The sequence below is a fragment of the Coturnix japonica genome, chromosome 3 (genome assembly GCF_001577835.2).
Source record: "Coturnix japonica isolate 7356 chromosome 3, Coturnix japonica 2.1, whole genome shotgun sequence".
Lineage (NCBI taxonomy): Eukaryota > Metazoa > Chordata > Aves > Galliformes > Phasianidae > Coturnix > Coturnix japonica.
The window spans coordinates 5,213,775-5,237,341 of record NC_029518.1 but is presented as its reverse complement, the minus strand read 5'-3'; the positions used below and the strand labels follow the sequence as shown (position 1 = coordinate 5,237,341).

Genomic DNA, 23,567 nt, shown 5'->3' with positions numbered 1-23,567 from the left:
TTTATACACTAATAAATACTGTATTCCTACCCATGACCAACTGGTCAATGCAGCAGAAAAAATGCAGGCCATCCTTAAGCCAAGAAAGTAAACCTACTGTATTGAGTTTCTGAGCTTACATTCCCCAGTGCTATTCTACAACAGTTTCAAGAAACAAAAAAAAAAAAAACACAAAAAAAAACCCAAAAACCAAACAAAAAAAACCACCCCAAAAAACCAAACCCCAAATCCCTTGTTTGGGTTTGTGTTAACTGATGACAACTAGCCTAGAGTACAGTTCCATCACACACCTCCTGACTGAAACACCAGGTGAATAAACCAACTGACTAAATGTACTGGGTATCCCCTTCACAGACAAACAATTTCACAAAATCCCCTGTAGATTGTTATATTCCGGTCCATACGTTGCTTTTAAGGACTTGTTCTTCCCCGCAAACATGCCACTGTTAATTTCTAGCAGTGTTCACAGCTTCTCTGAGCAGAAAAGAGGATGGACATGAAAGAACTGTCACTTTTGTTGATAACCGGAACATTTAGAATTAAAACTGATTACTAGATTTGCAAAAAGCAGGGACTGTCAGCAGAAGGGATCTCTGGAAAAGTTTAGTTTTTCAGCCCAGTTCCCCAGACTCTCAACTTTAAAAAAAAATAAAATAAAAAATCATTATTATTACAGTAGTGGTAAAAATAACTTCAATTCAGAACAACTTAATAGTTCTCAAAACATGAAAACATTTCCCTATGCTCAGTTCCACTTCCTAAGCTGCAAAAAGATTTTCTCGAGAAGGCAATGTGTTAACCATGTGAGTTACATGAACGGAAAGAATGGGTTCAAGAAGTCATATAATGATCTGTGTGCTTTATGCTGCTTTTACTGTCATGGTATCTTGGTATCTGTGCTTCCTAATCCATCTGAGGGAATTTGATACATTTTCACAAGAGCTTAATTTCAATTTCAGGAAACAGTCACATGTTCTGAGAACTGGTTCTAAAAAACTGAGCAAGCAGAAGTGATGTGCTTCCATCATTGGACAAAAACACTTTTCCATGGCTTGCAGAAGCCTCCTGTGCTTCAGTTATTCTTCACAAACCTGCCAAGAAGCACCTACAAGAAAGAAATCATCTCTGCCCACCCATTAACACAGCAGGTATGGAAGCAGCACATTCTGAGCTAGTAAACAATCTGCATAGTATTTAACAGTGGTGTCTGTGTCCAACCTTTCAGCTAACATATCTAAGATCACAACACCTTGCACTACTGCATTTTTCATAGCAAACATTTCACTCACTGTATGTAACTACACAGATTAAAAACTTTCAAATGCAAGGCAATGAATGAAACTGCAATGAATTGAGGTTGCTTCAATTGAGTACAGTAAAAGAGAAAAGCAACAACAAAAACTTTGCTACTCACTTCCTAGATGGAAAACAATCTACTGTGTAACTGCAGATCTAGAAATTGTACCTCAATCAATGGTCTTGTCCTTGCAAAGTCACTTATACACCTTCAAAAATTAGCTAAAATAAGGTGAACACTCAAAGACACTTCTTCCACAAGGACTTCTGACAAGTTTTATCTTCAAACAGTTGCTCCAGCACCAGATCTCCTGGAGGACTTTTACAGGCATGCACACAAGTCCACACAGATAAACAGCTTAAGTCTTTCCTCTGATATTACCCAAAATCAGTAGTAATGCATTTCCTTTCTTCTTCAAGAAGTTGACCTCTCAAACATTCCAGATCTGGCAAATTCCAGAAGTACATCCTTCTAAAACTACAAATAAGGTGGATATTTCAGTGAAGCATTAAGAAAATCAGAGATCCTGACAGTTGTACACTCACATTGAGTATTCAGATTGCAAATCAATTTCCATGCAAGAAACAAAGTGAAAAGAACAGCCACTGGTGTCACTAGTCCAGGCAGCATTCAATAACCAGTGGAACCACTTGCTTCTAAAGACTGCAACATTATTTTTCAGGTTGTCCCAGCATCCTCATGACTATAACAACATGTCTTAACCTGCAAAAATCCTTATTTTCTACTTATGCTGGTAAAACTAAAACAAATTAAATAACAAATAAAGCAAACTTTTTTGCCTTAATGGTCTTTAGTTGCTTTGTTTTTTAAACACAAGTACATTGCTCAGACAGAGAATCTCTGTCTCCCCCACTAACAAGCTGTACAGTGGGAGACTTAATGGGACCAAAACACAAACACAGCACTACCGTCAACCACAGGCACGTTTTGGACTGATCTCTAATCTCTTCTGAATCAGTATCCAAGAGAACACAAGAAAGAAAAAGAATATGTAGTTGTTATGGAGCCCTGTTAAAAGATATATATATGCGTAATAATATGAAGGCACAAAAATAAGGAGATAGCAATGCTGAATAATAAAGTGAAGGACAAAGAGCAGAAGGTGCACACACACAGGTAGAATGTAAACCAAGAAATGGGAGAAATTATGAGCACAGAAATTTAACTTTGAAGCACAGCTAATAGAAGAGCTGAAATAAAGAAGAGGCACAGGATGGCGTGTGAACGTCATCAAGCATTTAAATGAAGCTGAACAGGCAAAGTAAAAAGTACAAGAACTAACAGGAGCTGAGTAAAAACAGATCTTCCAACTTATAAAATGCCAAATGTAGACTGAATTTGGGATTTCTGCATCTTGAAAACTGTCCTTGCAGAAGAAAAGCTGTACAGCATCAAAAGAAGATATGAAGAAGAAAAATGAACATAAAAAAGTTTTCTTGCAAAAGGAATAAGAAGGTCTGCAACATTCCAATACTGAAGAAAGGTCAAATGCAACAATACACATTTTTCATTATTTTTCATTCTTGAATTTCATTGAAGTTACACACATAACTAAGCAGAAAGAAGTACAAAATCTCTGTGTCACCTTCTAGGAAAGTAGAGAGCATTCACAGCCTAACAACTGAGAATCTCAACTGTAACCAAAACTTCCTTAATATCCCATGCGGCAGAAAATGTCAGAAGTCAGTTTCTACAGCTTACCTGAGCTTTAAGCATACTGTAAATCAATGTGTTACCAACACGAGGCTTCACTATTCACAAAGAGATAAAACTCAGCAAACACATTTCAACAGTCTGTAACCCACAACAAAACTCAGCAGAATGGGATTTATGTCATTAATAATCAACATCAGTGATAAAGCTGCTTGAGCAATGAGAGAGAACCCATCTTCTGGAGCCGCGACAGGAAAAGTTTCTGGACAAAATCATTTTTAATCACATCAGATAACACAAACCAAAGTCACCACACAAAGCAAAAGCTGAAATATCTTTCTAAAAACAGAAGCCTTTCAGCTATGCAAATCAGGCTATCTTTCAATTGCCAACAAACAAGTTAAAAGTACTCTATCTTAGCATCACCTTCCTTTTGCTTTAGAAAGTTCAGTTTTAAAGCACCAAGTTCCTCCTCCCATTTTCTTTTCCTGTTTATTGATTCATTTGAAACGACACTTTAATACAGCCCACAATAACTACAATTTGGGAAATACCATTGCAAAGCAAGAATTATTTCAATCTTCCTTTAATTCTGGCTGCTCATTCCCTTAAAACGTGTCTAAGACAAAAGCAAGCATGAAATCCACTGAATTCAAATTTTACTAAACAAAACAAAAACACTTATTTAATGGGACAAAGCAAAGATCTAGGTCAGCGAAATAAACTTACACTCCACAGGGTCTCTACCTATATCTCTTCATCCAGGGAACCACAGGTCTGCCAGCCTGACATCAGTACCAGGGAAAGTTACAGAGCAAATCATCCTGGGTGAGATCACACAGCACACACATGGTGTTCAGAGAATCAGGCCCAGCCAGCACTGGTTCATGAAGGGCAAGTCATGCTTGACCAACCTCATTTCCTCCTATGACTGGGTGACCAAGACTGATAGATGAGGGAATAGCAGTTGATGTAGTCTACCTAGACTTCAACAAAGCCTTTGACACAGTCTCTCACAGTATTCTCCCAGGGAAACTGGCTGCCCATGGCCTGGACAGGTATACCCTCCTTTGGGTAAGGAACTGACTACAGAACTGGCTGTGGCCAACGGGTACTGGTTAATGGAGTTAAGTCCAGCTGGTCACCCATTACAAGAGGTGTCCCCCAGGGGTCAGTACTGGGGCCCATCTTGTTTAATATCTTCATTGATGACCTGGATGAGGGGATTGATGTACCCTCAGTAAGTTTGCAGATGACAATTGGGAGGTGGTGTCAATCTGCCTGAGGGTAGGAAGGCTCTTCAGAGGAATCTAGATAAGGTGGATCGCTGGGCTGAGGTGAATGGGACGAGGTTCAACAAGGCCAAGTGCTGGGTCCTGCACTTAGGCCACAATAACCCCACACGGCGCTGTAGGCTTGGGGCTGAATGGCTGGATGACTGGGACAAGGAAAGGGGGTGTTGGTTGATGCTCAGCTAAACATGAGCTGACAGTGTGCCCAGGTGGCCAAAAAGGCCAACAGCGCCCTGGCTTGTATCAGAAATAGTGTGGCCAGCAGGAGCAGGGAGGTAATCACCCCCCTGTACTCAGCTCTGGTAAGGCCGCATCTCGAGTACTGTGTTCAGTTCTGGGCCCCTCACTACAAGAAAGACACTGAGTCCCTGGAACACGTCCAGAGAAGGCCAACAAAACCAGTGAGGGGTCTGGAGCATAAGTCTTAAGAGGAGCAGCTCAGGGAGCTGGGATTGTTTAGTCTGGAGAAGAGGAGGCTCAGGGGAGAACTCATTGCACTTCACAACTTCCTGAGGGGAGGTTGTGATGAGGAGGGGTTTGGCCTCTTCTCCCAGGCAACAAACAGGACCCAAGGAAATGGCCACAAGTTGTACCAGAGGAGGTTTAGATTAGACATGAGAAAAAGTTTTTCTCTCAGAGTGGTCAGGCACTGGAATGGCTGCCCAGGGAGGTGGTGGAGTCGCCATCCCTGGCAGTGTTCAAGAGGTGTCTGGATGAGGAGCTACCAGGTGTGGTTTAGTGGCTTGTGGTAGCAATGGTAGCGGAAGGACAGCTGGACTAGATGATCTTGTGGGTCCTTTCCAACCCTGTGATTCCATGAATCTCTAAAATACCATGAATATGACAGAAGTGAAAATTAAGAAAAGAACTAGCAAGAAAAGCACCATACAGCAGACACAACTACAGTCTCACACAAGAGGAATAGCCAAATGAAATTCTAGATCTACACAAAAACCTACAGGTAGTCAAACAATCAATTCCACTGTTTAAAGACAACCACTGTTAACAGCAGCTCTTACAGATGGAGTGATACTAATTATGCAATGCAGTAGTATTTTTATTATAAAATATACTCAATAATCCAAATAATATCTGAATATTTACCATACTAAATATTAATCCTCCCCAGAACTGAACAATGTATTGTCATACTTTCATGTCTTTTCTACCTTAAGGTAAACAACTTTGTTCAACCTTTGTCATATAATTCTGGCAGGTGGAAAGTATAAGTCAAGCATCTTCAGCTCCCAAATTAAGGGCTCTCCTGAAGCTACAAGAATAGCAACAAAACTCTCCATGTCTCCAAAGTTTTATGGACCTGATCATACTGGAGTAAGTTCTGCAAGACAGCAGACAGTGATAACAGACAGAAAATTATTAGTCTACATCCATCTCTTGTGCCTGAATAAACCTTGTTGTTATGATTTCCAAAGTGGGTTTTTTTGTTTGTTTTTTAAGAGAAACATAGCCTGAAAGCCTGTGTAAAATAATAATATGTAGACATCTCAACTAATTATTGTGAACTGATTTTATAGGTCCTCAGAGCTGCTAGACAAAAAAACCACAGTGAAGAAAGCAAAGCGGAATGTTGGGAAGCAGACAAACCCAATTTCCAGAAATGTGAACAATGCAGAGCTACCACCACTACCAAAAATCACAATTGCTGCTGTATATTGAAACCTATTTTTCCAAGTTCGGTGGTTGGCTTCATTTTTTTTTTTTAACTTTTATAAAAACTATGGCAAAGAAAAAAAAGCAACACAACAGAACAAGTGTAAACTAAAACCATCTGCAGAGTTCCACATCAACATACATGAACACCAACCGCACTCCTAGAAGGAAGCTTTTCATGCATCCAACCTGGCCAGGCTCCCTGGGACAGATCACAGCCAGGACTGTGCAACTGACTCAGGACCAGCAGGAGAACCAGCTTCCACTTTGGGCTACAAGAAGCCCAGGCACACAGCAGCAACCTTTGTCACTCATGGAGCATTAAGGCAGGACACAGCATCAGCAGCCCATGATTGTGTGGTTCTGCAGACAACTGAAGACCATTACTGCAGTCTCAAGTGTGATACAGTCACCTGCAAAACTGAGGTGTTAAGAGACTGGAAACAAAAAATACTTGAATACAATACTTAAAAAAGTTAAATTAGGGGTAAGACTATCTGAATATCTGCTCAATAACTAGCAAAAATTACTATCTCGATTAGGGCCCCTCAACAGCACAGCTAAGTATTACTGATGAACAAATGAAAGTCAATATAATCCCTCCTAGACTGACGAGAACTGGCATCCAAAGAAACCAAAGACTGTTGATATCAGAGTTCACATTAGGATATAGAATGTGTTAACATGAAAGCACATAACGTCCTCTACATTTTTCCTAGAGAAAGCAAGCGTAAGTCCCTACAAATACACCACAAGAATCCGCTCTTACATCTTTTCTAAGCACACGTATCTTAAAGAGTAAAGGTTGGGTTTTCCTGTTTAAATGTAAGGCTACATAAAAAGATGATGCTGAGATTAATTCAGAACTTGCACTAACATTTAAATAGACTTTACTTCTATTAAAACTTTGCCAGGAAAAATGCAAGTGATGTTAATATCCCTAGAACACTCAGCAAGAAGTTGAACTGTTTTCTCAAAATGCACAACAAACTGTGCCGCTACGCAAGAACCACTTCAAAGCCTGGGCACTTTCATGGAGGATTCTGTCTTTTACTGAGTTCCTGGATCAGATACAACTTGAAACTTTTACTACTTCTTAGGAGATTTCCTCAAGGTCAGCGAGCTTCCAGTGTTTCACATTTCAATCAAACGCTGACAATAAAGATGCTGCAAAGAAAAGCAACACTTGCTCACTGTGCATAAATTTAGCAATGAAACTCCTTTCAGTATATATACATATATACACCCATGCCCTCAGACAAAAAACAAAAAAAAAAGCATTTTTTATATTAATCTTCCAACTCCACAATTCATCTTCCACTTAAAAATAGCAAAGAAGCAGCCTCAGCAACTACCTGTTACAGGCCTAAGGCCTCAGAAACTTGTACTGAGCTCTGCAAGACAGAAGCCTAGGCCCGCACCAAGGCCACTGCCAGACAAAACCAGCTTTAGGGTTTGAAATTAGTGTTTCTACAGCTTAGGGAGACTAATACCCTTATAATAAAAATATGCCCAGTTGTCTGGTAGTTGTTTGGTAAACACTTGGATAAATGAAGATAAAGGGCAGTACACATTCTCCATAAAAATGTTTAGTTTCCCAATAAATCTCTAAACCAAAGGAGATGCCTCCTGGTCCTCCTGCCAAGCACTGTTCAGTGGAGAGGCAATACCCAGTGCTCAGCAGGCAGAAAAACAAACTGCTCGCACCTCACACATTTTGGGCATCACCACAATCTTTACTACTGCTTTTCATTTCTGCTGCATTATTTTATAAACCAAGGCTTGACGTTATTCTTGTGCATTACAGTCAATTACACACCAAATGCAAATGCACGCAACTTAAAGTTATAAAAGAAATGAAGAAGCATCAAAGCATTTCCCTTATTACGTCTCATACAGTACGGATGTATTTGGCGCGCACAAGGCTCTGTCAGTTATCTTAGCATCCAAACACGTATCAAGAACACGTACGTAAACCACAATCCCAGCAAGTTTGCTATACGACAAAAGTGATGTACAACAGCCTCCCCAAATTTAACTAGAGAAGCCAAATTTCCTTTTCAAAAGTTGCAGGTTTAGATCATAGATTATAAGGAGCCATAATTTACCCATACTTGTTAAAACCCCACTAGATTGCCACCCAGAGCAATCTAATATCCCGCTTTACTTATAAGGAAGCGCCTACATGCTTATATCCCAAATACCTTGAAATGGTTCTAAAAATAAACTCATCATAGAAATTCAACCATTTTTTGAACTATCAAGTTTAATGTCACTTCTTTTTCCCCCCACTTGATCATACCAATCAAGTTGAAACAATGATTGTGTATCAGCTCATCAAGTTCCCTCTTCCAATAAAAATATCAGTGTACCACTAGTGACACAGTCCCTGTTTTGTACCTAGTGCTTAAACAAGCACTCAGCCTGCAATACCAACCTATTTCCTACCTCTGCAGTTAATAAAACCAAGGTACATAGGCTAAACTAAGCAAACATCCCAACAACTGCTCCAAACAAGAAATCATAATTATATGCTTGGCAAAGAACTTGAAAAATTCTCTGACATGGCCCCTTGAAGCTGCTATATTCCTACCAGCAGCTTGTCTTGAAAGTTACTTTTACACACCCCATTTTCCTTTTTTTTTAATGTTTTTGGTGACCAAAAGGAACGTCGTTTTTCAAGAAAGTGGCCAACATTCATCCATCGCAGTAGCTACTGTTATCAGCAAAGAACAAATAGCACAGGTAATTAGGCCTCTTCAGAGTTAGGGGAAGAAAAAAAGAAAAAAAAAAAAGGAAAAAAGAATAAAATGAAGCTGTACCCCAGCACTGCTTTAGGAAGCGTTCAGCGTTTCGGTTTATTGCAGGCCGATCCGCTCCTAAATGGATTGTGGCGTACATGCAGGATAACGTTTACACGGCAGGTTTCCAGCTCCCCCCGGCTCGGCCTCCAGCGGCCCGGCAGCTCGCGGCACGGCGCGGACCAGCTAGGCCCCACCGCGCCAGGCAGGATGCGCGGCCGGCATCGGCGGCTCGTCACGTCCCGCCCGGCCCCGCACGCCCGACGGCCGCTCGGAAGGCCCCGCGGCCCGAGCCCTCCCCAGGCCTCCGGGGGAGGAGGGAAAGGAGCCGCGGAGCGGGGCGGGCTCCGCCGTTATGGCCGCCCCGGCGGGAGGTAACCCCGCGCCCAGGAGGCCCGAGCCGGGCGGAGGCAGAAGGCGACGCGAGGTTACGGCCCGGCCCGCGGGGAGGGGGGTGCGGGAGCCCGGCGCAGGGCGAGAACTGCCGGAAAAGGGCAGCAGGGAGGGCGGCCGCACTTACTCTCGTTTAACACCTCCAGCAGCTCGGCGCAGCTCTCACACATTGTTCATTAACAGCAGCAGCCGCCGCCGCCGCCGCCTCCCAACCATTGATTGATCCGCGCGGGGCTGCCGATCGGTGATTGATGGGGGCCGGGGCGGGGGTCAGAAGGTGGGGGGGGGGGGGAGGGAGAGAAGGAGGAGAGGAAAGGAGGGGGGAAGGAGGGGCGGGAGGAGGGGCGCGGGTCCGGGCGCGGGGTTGGGGGGGGGAATAGAAGGTCTGGCCGAGCGATGCCAATGAGCCCGCGGCGGCGGCGGCGGCGGCGGCGGGAGGGGAAGCCGACTCACTCACTGGCTGCCGGCGGCTCCGCGCGCCGCCATTTTGGTGAGGGGGAAGGAGGAGGAGGGAACGGTAGCGAGGGAGACGGAGCGCTCGGGCTCCGCTCGGCGGTTTCCGACGAGACGAGAGACGAAGGCGGCCGAGTCCCTCCTCCCTTTCGCCCCGCCTTTCCCAGCCCGGGCCGGGCGGCAGGGCCGGCGAGCGGGGAGGGAGAAAGGGGCGGGCCGGCAGCGGGGCCTGCAAGGCAAGATGGCGGCCGAGGCGGCGCGCGCTGACGGGTTAGGCGCGAAGCGGCCGTGGCGGCCCCAGTCCCGCCCCCTCGCCGGGAAGCACCGCCCCAGCGCCGCGCCAAGGGGGGCGAGGCCGCTCCCGTTTGGACGGATGGCGGCGGAGGGCTGAGCAGCTCGGTGCTCCCGGAGGAGGTAGAGGCGGGTCGGACAGGCTGCTGCCGCTCTCCTCGTGTCCCGGCCTGTCAGCAGGCGGCGGGATGTGCGGGCGGACGGCCGGGCCGCACGGAGCGCCCGTCAGGCCACGCGCGAGGCCGGCTGGCTTCCGGGGCTCCGCTCCGTTTGATTGGCGCCCGCTGCTGCGTGACGGCGGCCGGCCTGTAACGATCCCTTGTCGGCGCTGTCGACGTTGAAGTTCTCGAAATGAAAAGCTCTGTCTATACAAACAGAAGCGTGGTCGGCATCTGAGGCAGCGCCGTCATACTCGACTAACACAAATACTATTCCTGCCATACGTTGTGTTTATTGCCTTCCTTAACCTTTAACGTTCTGCACAGGTATTCCTGCTGTTGTGGAATGGATGGGTGGCTACACAACCTGAGTGCAACAGAAAATACAGTTCCGCACTGTGCATCATCAGTTTAATTGGTGCATTTCTCTTTATACCCTCTTCCATACCCGGCCCTTGCGGTCCATCTGTTCGTAGATCCAAAATTACCTGCCAGAAGTTTATTTTTCTGACAAATCAACTTTCTGATCTGGTTGCACAGCCACGTGAACACCACAGTCAGCACAAGGAAGGGGCCTTTTGAATCACAGTATCACGTGCTGAGTTCAACATGTACAATAGAGAAATATGGGTGACCTTGTTCCTATTTCTGGGCAGATATTATGAAGTAAACTTTACAGCACGCAATCTTATTAAAGAAAAATGAAATTGCAGTTTTAACGTTAAATGCAAACTTCCAAACTGTAGGCAGCAGGACCCACAAGTGGCCTACAGTTTTCATGATAGTGATCAGCAGCTACTCTTTCTTATATACATTGCTTATTTTCTCTTGGCCTTTATTCTCTCCTCACGTGGCATCGCTGCGATGTGGTTTCATCCCTAGGAGTCCCTCTTTCCTTCCCCTGACTGTGATGCTGCTGAATCAGGAAATGCTTCCCTTGCTAAGCTGACAGCAGTTCTGAAGTAGTAACTGAAGAAAAATGCAAGACTTGAGCAAAAGGAAAATTCTATATCCCCATGTACAAAGTGAACAGTTTGAGATCCATATGTACACTTACAATGTCAGTGTCCCAAGACCAAACTAGTAACTCAGTCTAGGCAATTTTTATTTATTTTATTTTTTTCTTTTTGGTTAAAGATGAAATTAACCATTCACCAAAAGAAAAAAAAAAAAAACTAATGTGCATTAGGGTTGGGTGATCTTTCTAAACCTTCATTTAAATAGCCTGAGGATTGTAACCAGCCTAATTCTGGGATCATCTCCCACAGTATGTTTCAGTTTTCATTTGGATTATTTCAGCTTCTAAAGAAGTTGTGACACAACTGATGGCCTTTTGATTCAAAAGCAAGCAGAACTCTTGGACTCTTCACTGGTAAAGCATGTCTTTACAACTATTTTTGTAGGAGTTTGCTCTAACGATTGCACAGCTGGAAGCAGTTAGTCCAAGAAGCAAAACACAGGTATAGCTCTGAGAAGTTAATAAAATAAGGCTGATTAAAAACAAACAAACACCTCACACTAGATCTAATGCTACAGGTTCCAAACAAGAAAATCCATAATTGCTATCTCATTATCAGCAGTCATGTCAAAATAACAGCTGTGGTAGTAAGCAGGCTGCAGACAGTTCCTTCCATCACACAGAATTATGTAGTCACACTGAGATAAAACAATTTTAACGCCCCTCCCTCATCTTCAGTTGATCCATTGTTCCCAAGACTCTTTACATGACGGAACACACAAAGACTGTAGATTTGCCAGTAACTAAGAACTGAGACAGTTCACAATAAAAACATAAGTCCTTTTACATATTTTGATAGGGTATGTGGAAAAGTGCTTTTTAACCCAATAAAAGTCTAAATACGAGTGCTTCGCTTGGATCTTCTTAAGTCAGTCTCATCCATATTCCAATCTTTAAAAACATCCCTTCTTAACCCCAGCTTTGTATTTTAAACTGTTTTCTTGTTCCCATTAACAGCATGAATAAACACGTCTATAAAAATGAAAAGCAAACATAGGGCAAGTATGTACATACCTGCAGTAGCATTTGATTCATTTCAGAGTTCTAACTTAAACAAGATAGGTGTCTTGAGACTGCTGGCACACTGAATAGCTACGCTCTGCTTTAAAAACAAAGAAAAACAGTTCTGCAAAGCTGTTGTATTTGATAAATGCAGCCAATCCATTGCAGTATGTTAATATGCTCCATCAGGTAGCCCAACAGTCTCACCCAAATGTGTAAATAATCTCAGTAGAGAACACAGAGCCCCAACACCAAGCTGAGTTCCCAACTGTTCATCTTTGTTCTAACAGGAATGGTAGTAAAAAGGTCTCCCATTCAGCCTTTGCTGTCGAAGAAGTTGAAACAGGATCAGTTATATTGTTTCCCCTAGGAATACGTCACGTTTGTTTTCAGATTTACCTGTGAATGTGCTATTATCACAGAAAATGCATAATACAGTGTATTTGTAGAGGCTTGAAAAGTTATCTGAAATTCCTATTTTCTTACATAGTATTTGTACTACTAGAAACACAAGCACTCACTGTATTTTCACTTAATACTAACTGAATCTTCTCTCCCCATACTCAAGAAATGATTAGTGATTTCAGGTGCATTTAGTAATTAAGGTGCACTGTATGTTAAATTCTAAAAATGACTGGCTAAGCCTTTTTCCAAGAGAACGCTGCTGATCAGTTAACTTCAGCAATGATCTCCTGAACGTGGAAGTCTAAACAGAAATTCGGTTCCATTAAATTACATACAGAGGTGTACTCATGAAGGGCAGAAAGAAGGGTATGTTCTTATACTTGATTTTGTAACAAACATATTTTTTAAAAAACGATCTCTAACATTTTAGTTTTGCCCTATTACAGTTGGAGACATAACTACTAACATGGGAAGAGAAGAACAGAAAGAACATAGGCACCTCATATGAGCAAGAAAATAGTGCCCCGTAAGCTTTGGGTGAGTAATAATTTATCTAGAGGGACAGTCAGTCTCAGAGGCACAGTTCAACACTACAGCAAGTTCCTTGCTTTAGTCAGCCTCTGTGCATTTTAATGCTGTGATATTTGCAGCATCTTTTCCTGATGCCACTCCCCTTCATCCATAGAAATCCACAGCCAATGTTTCATTGCTTCCCAGTGCTGAAGTCTACTGGGAATAACTTAAATCTTCCTTGAAAGATGAACATTATTCTAAAGCTTTTTGCATAAATATTAACTTTATTGGAAAATAGTTCACTTAACCAATCAGATTAACACACAGCAAATTATTCAAGTTAGAAAAAGAAAACTAACCTAAAATGCTTTGGAAAATAATCTGCTCCAGTTACAGTAGCAAACACATGGTAGCCTGCAACAAGCACTTGGGGGTGTCTTCGTTAGCTAACAGGCAATCAATTCATGTAAACACAGAAAACACCCTGTAATATTTTTGTTAATGAATGTACCTGGAGTACATAGAATTTTTCTTTTAAAATCTGTATAGAAATATGCACAAAGTAAACATTGGTTTACATATAATTACAAGTTGTAGTTATGTTTTATGATGGGTTCATGCTTTTTATCCGTTTGTTTTCATTTCCAGAGTGTGCATTCGACTTAGTATCTACAACCTTCTCAGGTATACACTGTAATAATTTTTTACGTACAGGATAACTGCACTAGGAGTAGACACACCCTCCCCCCAAATTTTATCAAGAGCTCTGCATAAGCTCAGTTTTCATAGCATCTACAGAGATCAGCAAAAGGCACCAATTTTGAAGATAACACAGCTTCTTTTTTCATTCAGATTTAAAAGGGAAGCGAGAACTAACACATTAACATTTTGTTACAAGATAATCTGAAAGGTATCAAAATAATGAAAAACTCTTTATCTGAATTGCATTTTTAAACACACCTCAGGTCTTACTTTGAAAGTCAGATTTCAGTTTTTACTGCACATCAGACCATAAACCTTGCAAATTTACTTCAACCTTGAAAATGAAAGGTGCACGTAGAAGCACAGGAGCGCTTTTCATTCAAACTACTTTCATTACATGTCTGAACTAATCTACTTCTGCAACTTGTGGAACGTGGTCATACTGATGTCACACTATTGGGGGCGTTTCCATTCTAGTAGTTTTCTTCCTGGTCTCCACAGCTTTTGATAATCTGCAGCTCTGTAATACTGTGACAAAGCCTGGTTGCAAGCAATTTTAGTATCCTTCAACAGTACTTCGAACACTTTGAACTGCTTCTTAGGGTACATGTTGCTTTACAAGAACAAAACTCTATAATTCAACAGGACAGAAAGACATGAAAAATCTTAAAGCACGAGTTTGAGAAGCAAATGAAATCTTTCACCTAGCAAACTATTGAACGATTGTGGTAGACTACTTTAAGTCCCAGTCATAAAGGGTTTGAGGAACCTTGTCTCCACATCTGAGCACTTTCAGACTGACTGCGGTATTTGTGATGATAAAAGATGTTCCAACAGTAGTGGCTTTGTTTTTTTAAGGCCAGCTAAGTCAAGCAACAGATTTTCAGACACAGAATGGGACCAGTACTTAGGACTGGAAACATTCTGGTTACCACAGAATTATACATTGAACACTGCTATCTCATGCACTTCTACTTCAAAATTAATGTACAGCACAAAATTACCTACAGCTTACATAAAGCACCTCCACAACTGTCTAACTTTGTTCTACAGCTCTGCATTAATTGTTATGCTTTGCATCACAGTAACAATCCTAAAACCAGAGACCAAATAAATGGAAAGAACAAAAAATAATGAAAACCCATGGGATACTTTAATGTCAGCTCTTAGAGAACAGAAGTGAGATGCTGTAAACATGGGGAAATCAAGACTGTACACCATCTTAGTGTTCACACTGAAGTTTTCTCACCTGTATTTCAATTTCATACGTCTGTGAAAATTATTTAACTACAAAACTTTAGGTAGAAAAATAACTGCACATCTGGTCTATATGTGTTATTAATATGTACCAGTATGAATTTCTAGTCAAGATACAGTTCAATAACTCTTTGGAATAGAACACAAAGAGTACATATATTGAGAGCAAGAATACCTTATTACTGGCATTCTATAGCAATGTAGTATGGAGTATTTTTAGTCATGGTGTTAAGTCAAAACTACACTTTCAAATAGAACCCAACTTGTTTCATGTTAGCTTTCAAGCTCAGCCTTGAGATCAGGAGAAATCAGAAAGAATGGTAACCTAGACCTCAAGGACCATTTCCTATGCCTTCAGGATACAAACCTTTAATACGATCACAGCATTTTCATCCAATAAAAGAATAAGCCGAAGAAAGAAAAATAAATGTAAACCAAGTTTATTTTGCTTTTAAGTAGTGTTCTTTAAGCACTACAGCATGGTAAACAATGTAAATTAGTATAAGTCATCTCAAAAGCCAGAGGGTTTTTTTATTTTATGAGTAGTTAAAAAGATGCAGCCTATTCTAACAGGATAAATATTTTAACCATTTCACTTCGAGTTAATGAAGGCTCACAAATGAGCAACACTCCTCATTGAGGAAAACAAAAAGCTGTTGTCGACAAAGCGACAGCACACACACAAAAACAAAAGAACTGTGTAAAAATAACTAACTGTACTGTGTTCCCATACGCTTTAGAAGTTGCTTTACAATGGGATGATATGCACATGATCTTGCTGCAAACTTGCCATACAACTTGCAAATACATGTAAGCCTAGCCTTTACCCACTCAAATCCAAAAAGCTGCTAATTGATCAGAAAAATTGCAGCACTATAATCCTCTGCTTAACAATTAATTAAAACTGTTTTACTCATTACTTTTTCTCCTAGACTGTAGAGCAGGCTAGAAGGAAAATGATCCCAAATTAAAAATTGATACTCTTACAGGAAATTGTATAGTTTTGCAATATAGTCCTTTACAATTTATGTTTTGCCTATTTTCCCCTTAGCCACAAAAATGGGCATGAAATAATTACTTTGAAAATGCAATAATTTTCAATTCATGCAATTCTAAATAAAGATGACCAAACAAAAGCTTAAACAATGGAAGGATATTTCACAGAAAATTTCTTATACAAAAAACACATAAGAAAAGAGGGCCACTAGGTGACATTTTAATTTACAAATTGGCGTCATTTTGGTCAACAAATATCCAAGTGCCGTTTTCTTCTGTCACAACAAAGTGGCTGCACAGAAAGAAAACTGCAGAACTTGTTTTTTAATCACACATCTCCTCGGGAATTTCATGTGGATTAAGGATGCCAGGTACAGACATCTGAAGTTTATGTTTCTCCTCTTGAGCTTGTCGAAGGGCTGTTTCTCTTTCCTCCAAGAATAAATCTGATGTGTCTTCACCTGCAAATTCCTGCACAATTCACACAAAACCATTACTTCACTTTAACTGCATCAGGAAGAGCAATAAGCTTCTGAAAATATCAAAAACAATGTTGGTAACATCTTCCCTTCGCATCCTTGTCAGACTATTTCTTGTTTTGCTTCCAGCATGTAAGATCAGATTCTAAGACAAAAATTTCTAAGATATTCACCATGCATCATGGTACAGTAACATTGCTTTTTGTTTGACCTTATCATTAAAACAGTCTCTTTACAGTTTTTGAAATATCTACCTAACGTAGCCTGAGAACATCTTTAACATGTACTTTCGTACAATCATCTTTAATTTTAGCATCTTTGGAAAAATAAAAGCAGAGCACTAGTCTGTCAACTTTCAAAACACACCCTAGTCCCAAGCAGAAATGAAACAAGATCTGCTTTATGGCCATTTTAGACCTGTAAGTATGACCAATGTATAAGCAACAGCATGCATTTAAACTTAACCTATACAATTAAATTACACTGAAATGGATTACATGATCCAGTATCTAGACCCTCGAGCCATGACAATTTTAAGTAGTAATAAAATGTATGCCCTATTATAAATGAACACCGTCCAAAAACTTAAAAACATCATCCTGCTACATATTTTTTACAATTCTCTAAGAAACCATGCCAAACATACCTTGATTTGGACCAGGAAATCCCTTAGGTGCTCCTTGAAGGCAGGAATATCCTGGTTTAAACTGAAGAGTCCTGTTACAAACAGCTTAACCTGGGCACTAACAGCAAATACATCCATTAGTACTTCAGTATGTAAGTATCCACTCAAAAGTATAAGACAATTACAGGACACTTACTCTTGCAGATGAGGAAATGCAGATTTGAGGAGATTAGCAACGTATTCTTGAATAAACATTTGGTTGTTCACTGGATTTCCAGGATTCAATGGAGTACTTATTTTTCCCTCTTCTACCAAGTTGAACATGTATGCAAGGATTGATGCATGCATTGTCAAACCTGAACAGATCAAAATTATACATGTTATTATTCAGAACAAGAAATGCAACATTACTATGATGTTTGAAAGGCTTGTTTTCACCTGGTTCACAATCTTACCAGCAGTGTGCGAAGTATCTGTTACAACAGAGAAGATGTGCTGAAGGATATCACAGAAATATGTCTGATAGAAACTCTGAGCAGCAGCCTCTTCTTGTGCAACATTTTGTAGCAGAGTGTAAAGTATCTGAAGTCCTGAAAAATTTGCATAAAAGAAAAATGAACCAAACTATACCAAAAGCTCCATTCATCCTTAAGTCTTTTCAAAGTGAGACAAACATCCCAAGAAATTCTGACAAGCATTGCAGTTTAAACTAATCATTCAAGCAGCCAGTAGAGGGCGGCAGCCACATTTATACTGAGCACCAACATGGTTTTCATTATTAGAAGGCAGAACCACGAAGAGCCAACCACATGATTTCACTGGTACAAAAGTGAGAAACTCTATGAAGACATACTAGTTAATTCAGGAAGGGAAAAAATCACACCAACAGTTACCTTAATACCTGAAATGCAACACAAAGGCATCTTACAAACATAAACAATTAGCTAGTATTGAGGTAGCTTCAAAACAATCATTTTTATCCTGTGGTTGAGATGCTTTCAGAATTTATGACATTTACACAGCTTTTCCTAGCCTTTCTTGGGAACTCTCATCCTAGAGGACATTTAATTACTCAGGTGTGCTAAAAATAGCTTCTCAGTGAAACCTGAGATGAAGTGTAACTTGCTGTTGTTCAAAAGGAGTTTTCCTTTAGTCTGGAGTACTTCCCTTGCTTTATGTCATAGCTGTCTCCCAGACCAAATTCACTCACCATTTTTCTGCTGTCTTTTTCAGTAGTAACTTAGAGACTGCCTAAGTGAGGGAAGAAGTTAAACACTCCAAACAGCACAATGAAAGCTGAAGCAGAAAACCAGCTATGAGCTGTTGCATCGGTTCAGCCATTTCAGAAAAAACCTCACACTCTATAAAGAGAAAGCACGCAGAAACAAATGCCCTCTTCTGTGAGTAAAAACATCCAACTATTTCAGTACGTTAATGGGTGTCTAGTTGTCAACTTGAAATTGAGATAGGAAAATACTGTTCTTCTGCAGCAAATACAGTGTGACTGGAACACTATATTTGACTAAAAATGCAAGAAAGCAGCAATCTACATGCTTAACACTTAAAACCTCAATTTACCTGTATCTGCAACATTTCTCATTGTATGCTTGAAAGCCCAAATAATAGAATCCAAAACAAGTTTGAACTGTGCAGGTGGAATGGCCAGGAATGCTGGGAAGCAATGAGAATTTACAGCCTGGAGTAGCAAGAAGAAGTTTGTTCTGTGTTCAGGATATTCTTCAAAGTCCTGAGAGTGAGGGGCACGGGGAAAGGTTTGGGGGGGGAAAGAGGGAGAAACGAAAAAAAAAGAACAGTCTGTCAAGCTTCCGGAATAGCTCAAAGATCCACTATCCACAGATCTCCTGCTAAGAAGAGCAAGTCAATATCCAATACAGAATAGCATTTAGATCTCAGATTTGAAGAAATTTACAGTTCCCAAATTCCCAGTGAAATTTTTCCCCACACTTCCACCACCAAAGCTTCATAAGAACATTTTCTAGTTACACATCAGCAGGCTGAACCACATTTTGTCAATATACAACTTCTATTATTACTACTTGGTTCCACAGACACAAGACAGTTGGCCTCAGCAATTAAGCACCTAGCTACTACAGGGATGCACTTTCTGGCCCATACTAGTGCAAAATGGCACTAATCTAGCCAGTATTATGCAAGTACCTGCAAACAGTAGCACAGAAACTCTATCAACTAAGGAATTCATCAAGGAAACATACAATGAACTAAAAAATTATGAATATGAGTAATGATAAGTATATATGAATTCAAGTCATTCACCCTACACTGAAGTCTACTCAAAGCATACTTCAGCTTCCAGAATCATGACATTTCAAGGTCTTGGAACAGAAAAAAAACTAATAATTTAATTTTAGGACTGTATTAAGAAATTAAGTCAATGAGACTAAGACATTCACCTGGACAGCCAGAATTCATGAACCTCAACCTAATTTCCATAAAACAGAAGTCATAGAATAACACTATGTCAACTACATACTGCCCCCTTTCTTGCAATACCCAAAGACTAGTACTCTCAAAATTCCCACCCCCTCCTTTTTTTTTTTCCTTTATCAAAAATTTACATATAATACCTTATTGATCATGTTTAACGTGCACTCAAAAACAGCATCAAATATCTGAGGTATTTCAGCAGTAATATGTCCACCCAGCTTGTTTACAATAATAGCCATAGTACTAAGTACTTCAGGTTCTCTAGCAGCTGGAACATTTCTCTGGTAGTCAATGAGAACTGCATCCAACAAAGGAGGAACAAAGTTTTCAGCAACCTAAAAAAAACCAGCAAGATACTGTTACAACAGTGCGGTTACTGAACAAAATCTCAAGCAATTACAAGGTAGTTCTGAAAGAAGCTAAAAATAGGTAGAGGAAATTGACCCCTCACTGCAAGAAAGACACTGAGGCCCTGGTACATGTCCAGAGAAGGGCAATGAAACTGGTGAGGGGTCTGGAAACAAGTGGTTGAGGGAGCCAGGATTGTTCAGTCTGCAGGAAGCTCAGGGGAGACACTGCCCTCTATAACTACCTGAATGGATGCTTTACTGAGCTGTGAGTCAGCCACTTCTCTTGCATAACTGGTGACAGGACTAAAGGGAATGGCCTCACGTTGCACCAGGGGGAATTCAGGCTGGATGTTAGGAAATACTGCTTTTCTGAAGTGGTCAGGAACTGGAATGGGCTGCCTAGGGAGGTGGTTGAGCCACCAACACTGGAAGCGCTCAAGAAATACTTAGATGCTCTGTTGAGGGACGTGGTTTAGTAAGAACTATTAGTGACAGGGGGACAGTTGGACTGGATGATCATACATGTCTTTTCCAACCTTGGTGATTCTGTGATGATATGTTACATAACCATATACTCCCCACCCACAGTATTCATCCAGCAGTGGTTGCCTGAGGACTGTCTTACACCTTCTTACTTTCCCTTAGCATTCCTCTCAGCTGAAACCGAAGCAATCAAAATACAGCTCAGGCCTACCATCTGTATGATCACACCTTATCCTTCCTTCATATACTGCAGTTCTGAAACTAGTTTCTGTGAACAGAACAGCACTGACAGCTCCTCAGCCAAAGAGCAGAGTTCTTCCTGATGTTGTTCTATGAATTATTTGTTTTAATATGAATTTACTTACCATCTGAGGATCATTGGACCTGCTCACCCAGCCAGAAATCAGTTTTAAAGTCTCCCTTTTCACAGTCCTCATACTTCTAATTAAGGGCTGCTTTGTTACCATTTCACCTGAAAAGTTGTAAGGCTTCACTTAATCTAGGTAAGATGTGCCAACAAGAAGACTTTAAAAATTCAGAATGTTTCATTTTTATAAAAACTACCTCCCCGTTATTTCAGTAACATAGGTCCAAGTTGCAATTTGGTATTATGACACTACTACTGACTGCCTGCACAACTCAAAAACAAAGCTGTAACTTACCTTTCCAGTAAGGGAATACTGCATGTTCATTTAACCACCTGGATCAAGCTTACCTCTGTCTCTTACTTAGTGACAAGAAGACACCAAGTTATGCAGTGTTTTAAAGCAAGCTCCTGATTTTGTCACAAACTTTATAATTCAAACTTGTCTTTACTACAAGGAGCATAATTTTTATTTCATTTTCTCACATCCAAGTCAATTAAGTCTCATCAGTAAAACCTGCCCTAATTGAGTGCATGGCCACACAATTATAACAGCATATCCAAGAGAAACCCTGGAAGACCGCGGTCAGGGAAACAAAGGTAGAACTGCTACTGCAGGCATCAGAGATAACCAGTTGTAAGAACATACTCTGAGTTAAGTGCAATCACAATAGCTCTCGCCCTAGTAAAATCTCAGGACTACAAGTCCTAGCAACTGCTTCCCATTTTGGTTGTTGTGTTTTGCTTTTGTTTTAAATAAGAACAAGTTCTGTAATAAGAGCTGCAGAGTTCAGAAATGTATTGACTTCACAGGCACTTTTATTCTGAATTCAGAGAAGCGACTTCAAGGTCAACCAGCTGTTCAGTGGTTAAGTCCAAGCATTCACTAGTATTATTATTTGCATGGGTAAGAAAATCTTTTGTAAGACAGATCCAATATAACCAATCCATTTCATCTCATCAAGAACTACTACAGCAGCACATTCTACTTAGATATCATACAACTCTAACCTATCCAGTAAAAACTGGTTAGGTACCTTAGGTCATTCTCTTGCCCCCCCCGCACAAACAACAAACAAAAAACACATGCACAGTAAGATAAGCCCAGCTGTAATGAACTTCAAACCTGATGACATGCACTGTCAATCCCATTAAGAAAAATATGAGATTTCTTACCATTAGCCTGAATAGCTGCAGAAATATTTTCACTTAGGCACTTGTACACATTCAGCATATCTAAATAAATTCTTCCAAGCTGAATCACAAAGGGGTGGCCAACTGCTTTGCATGCTCTTACATTGGTTTTCAGAATGCTACCAAGCTGCTTAACCGTTTCGGGATCCTTCAGAATATCAACATTCTGTTGAAAAAGTTTAGTTATTTCCATTTAGTCAAAAAAAAAAAAAAAAAAGCCACTTATATTCTAGTACAAAAATGGTCACTTGCAAGAATTTATCTTACACACTGCTAAGGGATTTTCTGTGAAATTCTTTACACTGGATTTAAACCACTCTTAAGTCATTCAAGTCTTCTCTTTTCAAACAACACTTTTACTGTCACATCAACCATTGCTTTATATAAGTACACCCCAGCTAACTTCACCTAATTCCAGGAGTAAAAAGAACAACAAACCCCAAAACAAACAAACAAACAACACAGAAACAAACATTCAGCTGTTTTATTTTAATTGAATACACTTAAAATTTATGGCCTTACTTTTGTTGCCTGCTGAATTATGCTGTCCCATACTTGATTGGGGAGCAACATGTATTTTTCTATCAGATGCTCCTGTACAGTCTGGTCTGTTTGTGCCCCAATCATGTATCCTACTGCTTCATAGAACGTATGCACCTGATTGGAAAAACAAGTCAAACAGAAAGGTTAAGGAAGACTACCCAGAAGTTTACCATGTTCAAAACTAGCAGGTAGTAAAAGCTGAAAATGGGTTTCCAGTGAATAAACATGTACTTCCCACTTGAGTTTACAAGATCTTTCTCCACCTTTTCCTTACTTACACCACATTTAAGGTAAGCCTCCATTCCCTTCCAATGTTACTATCTCAGAGACCTCCTTCATTTTTACCTGAAGCAATTTCAGGCATATGCTTTCTCTTATGATACAGCTCCATTTATTTCTTTTACAGAACTTTGAGCTAAATCGAGTGCAGAAAATCAGAAGTCGGAACTTAATACCTCCTCAGCCCAAGGTTTCCAAGGTTTTCACTGCAATGCATCAGCTGTGCATGCACTACACTCTGTAAGAACACATTCTCCCTGCAGGTATGCTCTTGCCACTGGACACGCAAGACCCATAAGTATGCTATCACAGTAGAATACTCTTCTTTGCTAATCAAAACCTCAAAATCAGATTTACTATTATTTACTTGTAGAAGCATTCCAGAAAAAAGAATTTCAACTCGGCACACTTTAATTCTCTTTTCAAGAATTCTAATTAAGGCCTTAATAATGTAACACAATCATACCGTCTGTAACATAACATTCACTAACACACACACACACTCACACAATATGACTAAAAAATACAATGCAAATCTTAAAAGTCTACTATCAAGTTTCGTTATGTCACAACTTTTTACTCATCTTCACAAACTTACAGTCCTGAATTATATGTACCTGTTGTGGCTGAAGGTCACAGATGATTGTATTTATATTGTTCAAGATTTCATCAATGAAAGGCATTACTTCTCCCACTTGAACCTGAACAAAATGTCGGCGGCACTTTTGTGCTATTTTAATGAAGGTATCACAAGCCATATCCTGGACACCATCATGGGTTTCTAAATCAAATGAGATCAGTTACTGTTTTGAATTTTCCCCCAGACATGCACTTGTACTCGGCATCAAGAAAGTCAGAACA

The 23,567-nt window shown here is 40.5% G+C and overlaps 2 protein-coding genes and 1 long non-coding RNA gene across 10 annotated transcripts in view; 1 reads left to right on the top strand and 2 right to left on the bottom strand.

Moving 5' to 3' along the window:
- The window catches only part of USP34 (ubiquitin specific peptidase 34), a 130,595-nt gene extending 121,226 nt beyond the window's left edge, over positions 1 to 9,369 (bottom strand). For 4 of the 6 annotated variants that reach the window (XM_015856751.2, XM_032443637.1, XM_015856752.2 and 1 more), the window contains exon 1: positions 8,757 to 8,865. In XM_015856751.2, the coding sequence (XP_015712237.1) occupies positions 8,757 to 8,835 (79 nt within the window). In that variant the 5' untranslated portion in view covers positions 8,836 to 8,865. Of the gene's footprint in view, positions 1 to 8,756; positions 8,866 to 9,255 lie in introns of those variants that run through there. The other 2 variants (XM_015856756.2, XM_015856753.2) reach the window with 1 other exon arrangement.
- Positions 9,280 to 23,324, top strand: LOC107310788. Its single transcript, XR_001553722.2, has 4 exons — positions 9,280 to 9,372; positions 10,358 to 10,448; positions 12,902 to 12,992; positions 22,834 to 23,324. It is a non-coding gene; the product is annotated as an uncharacterized LOC107310788 (long non-coding RNA).
- Positions 15,281 to 23,567, bottom strand: part of XPO1 (exportin 1) — a 34,348-nt gene continuing 26,061 nt past the window's right edge. For 2 of the 3 annotated variants that reach the window (XM_032443638.1, XM_015856760.2), the window contains exons 16-25: positions 23,324 to 23,487; positions 22,407 to 22,541; positions 21,867 to 22,050; positions 20,692 to 20,798; positions 19,634 to 19,828; positions 18,606 to 18,774; positions 17,483 to 17,617; positions 17,224 to 17,383; positions 17,049 to 17,145; positions 16,248 to 16,394 (exon numbers count right to left, since the gene is read on the bottom strand). In XM_032443638.1, the coding sequence (XP_032299529.1) occupies positions 16,248 to 16,394; positions 17,049 to 17,145; positions 17,224 to 17,383; positions 17,483 to 17,617; positions 18,606 to 18,774; positions 19,634 to 19,828; positions 20,692 to 20,798; positions 21,867 to 22,050; positions 22,407 to 22,541; positions 23,324 to 23,487 (1,493 nt within the window). Of the gene's footprint in view, positions 16,395 to 17,048; positions 17,146 to 17,223; positions 17,384 to 17,482; positions 17,618 to 18,605; positions 18,775 to 19,633; positions 19,829 to 20,691; positions 20,799 to 21,866; positions 22,051 to 22,406; positions 22,542 to 23,323; positions 23,488 to 23,567 lie in introns of all 3 variants that reach the window. The other variant, XM_015856757.2, reaches the window with a different exon arrangement.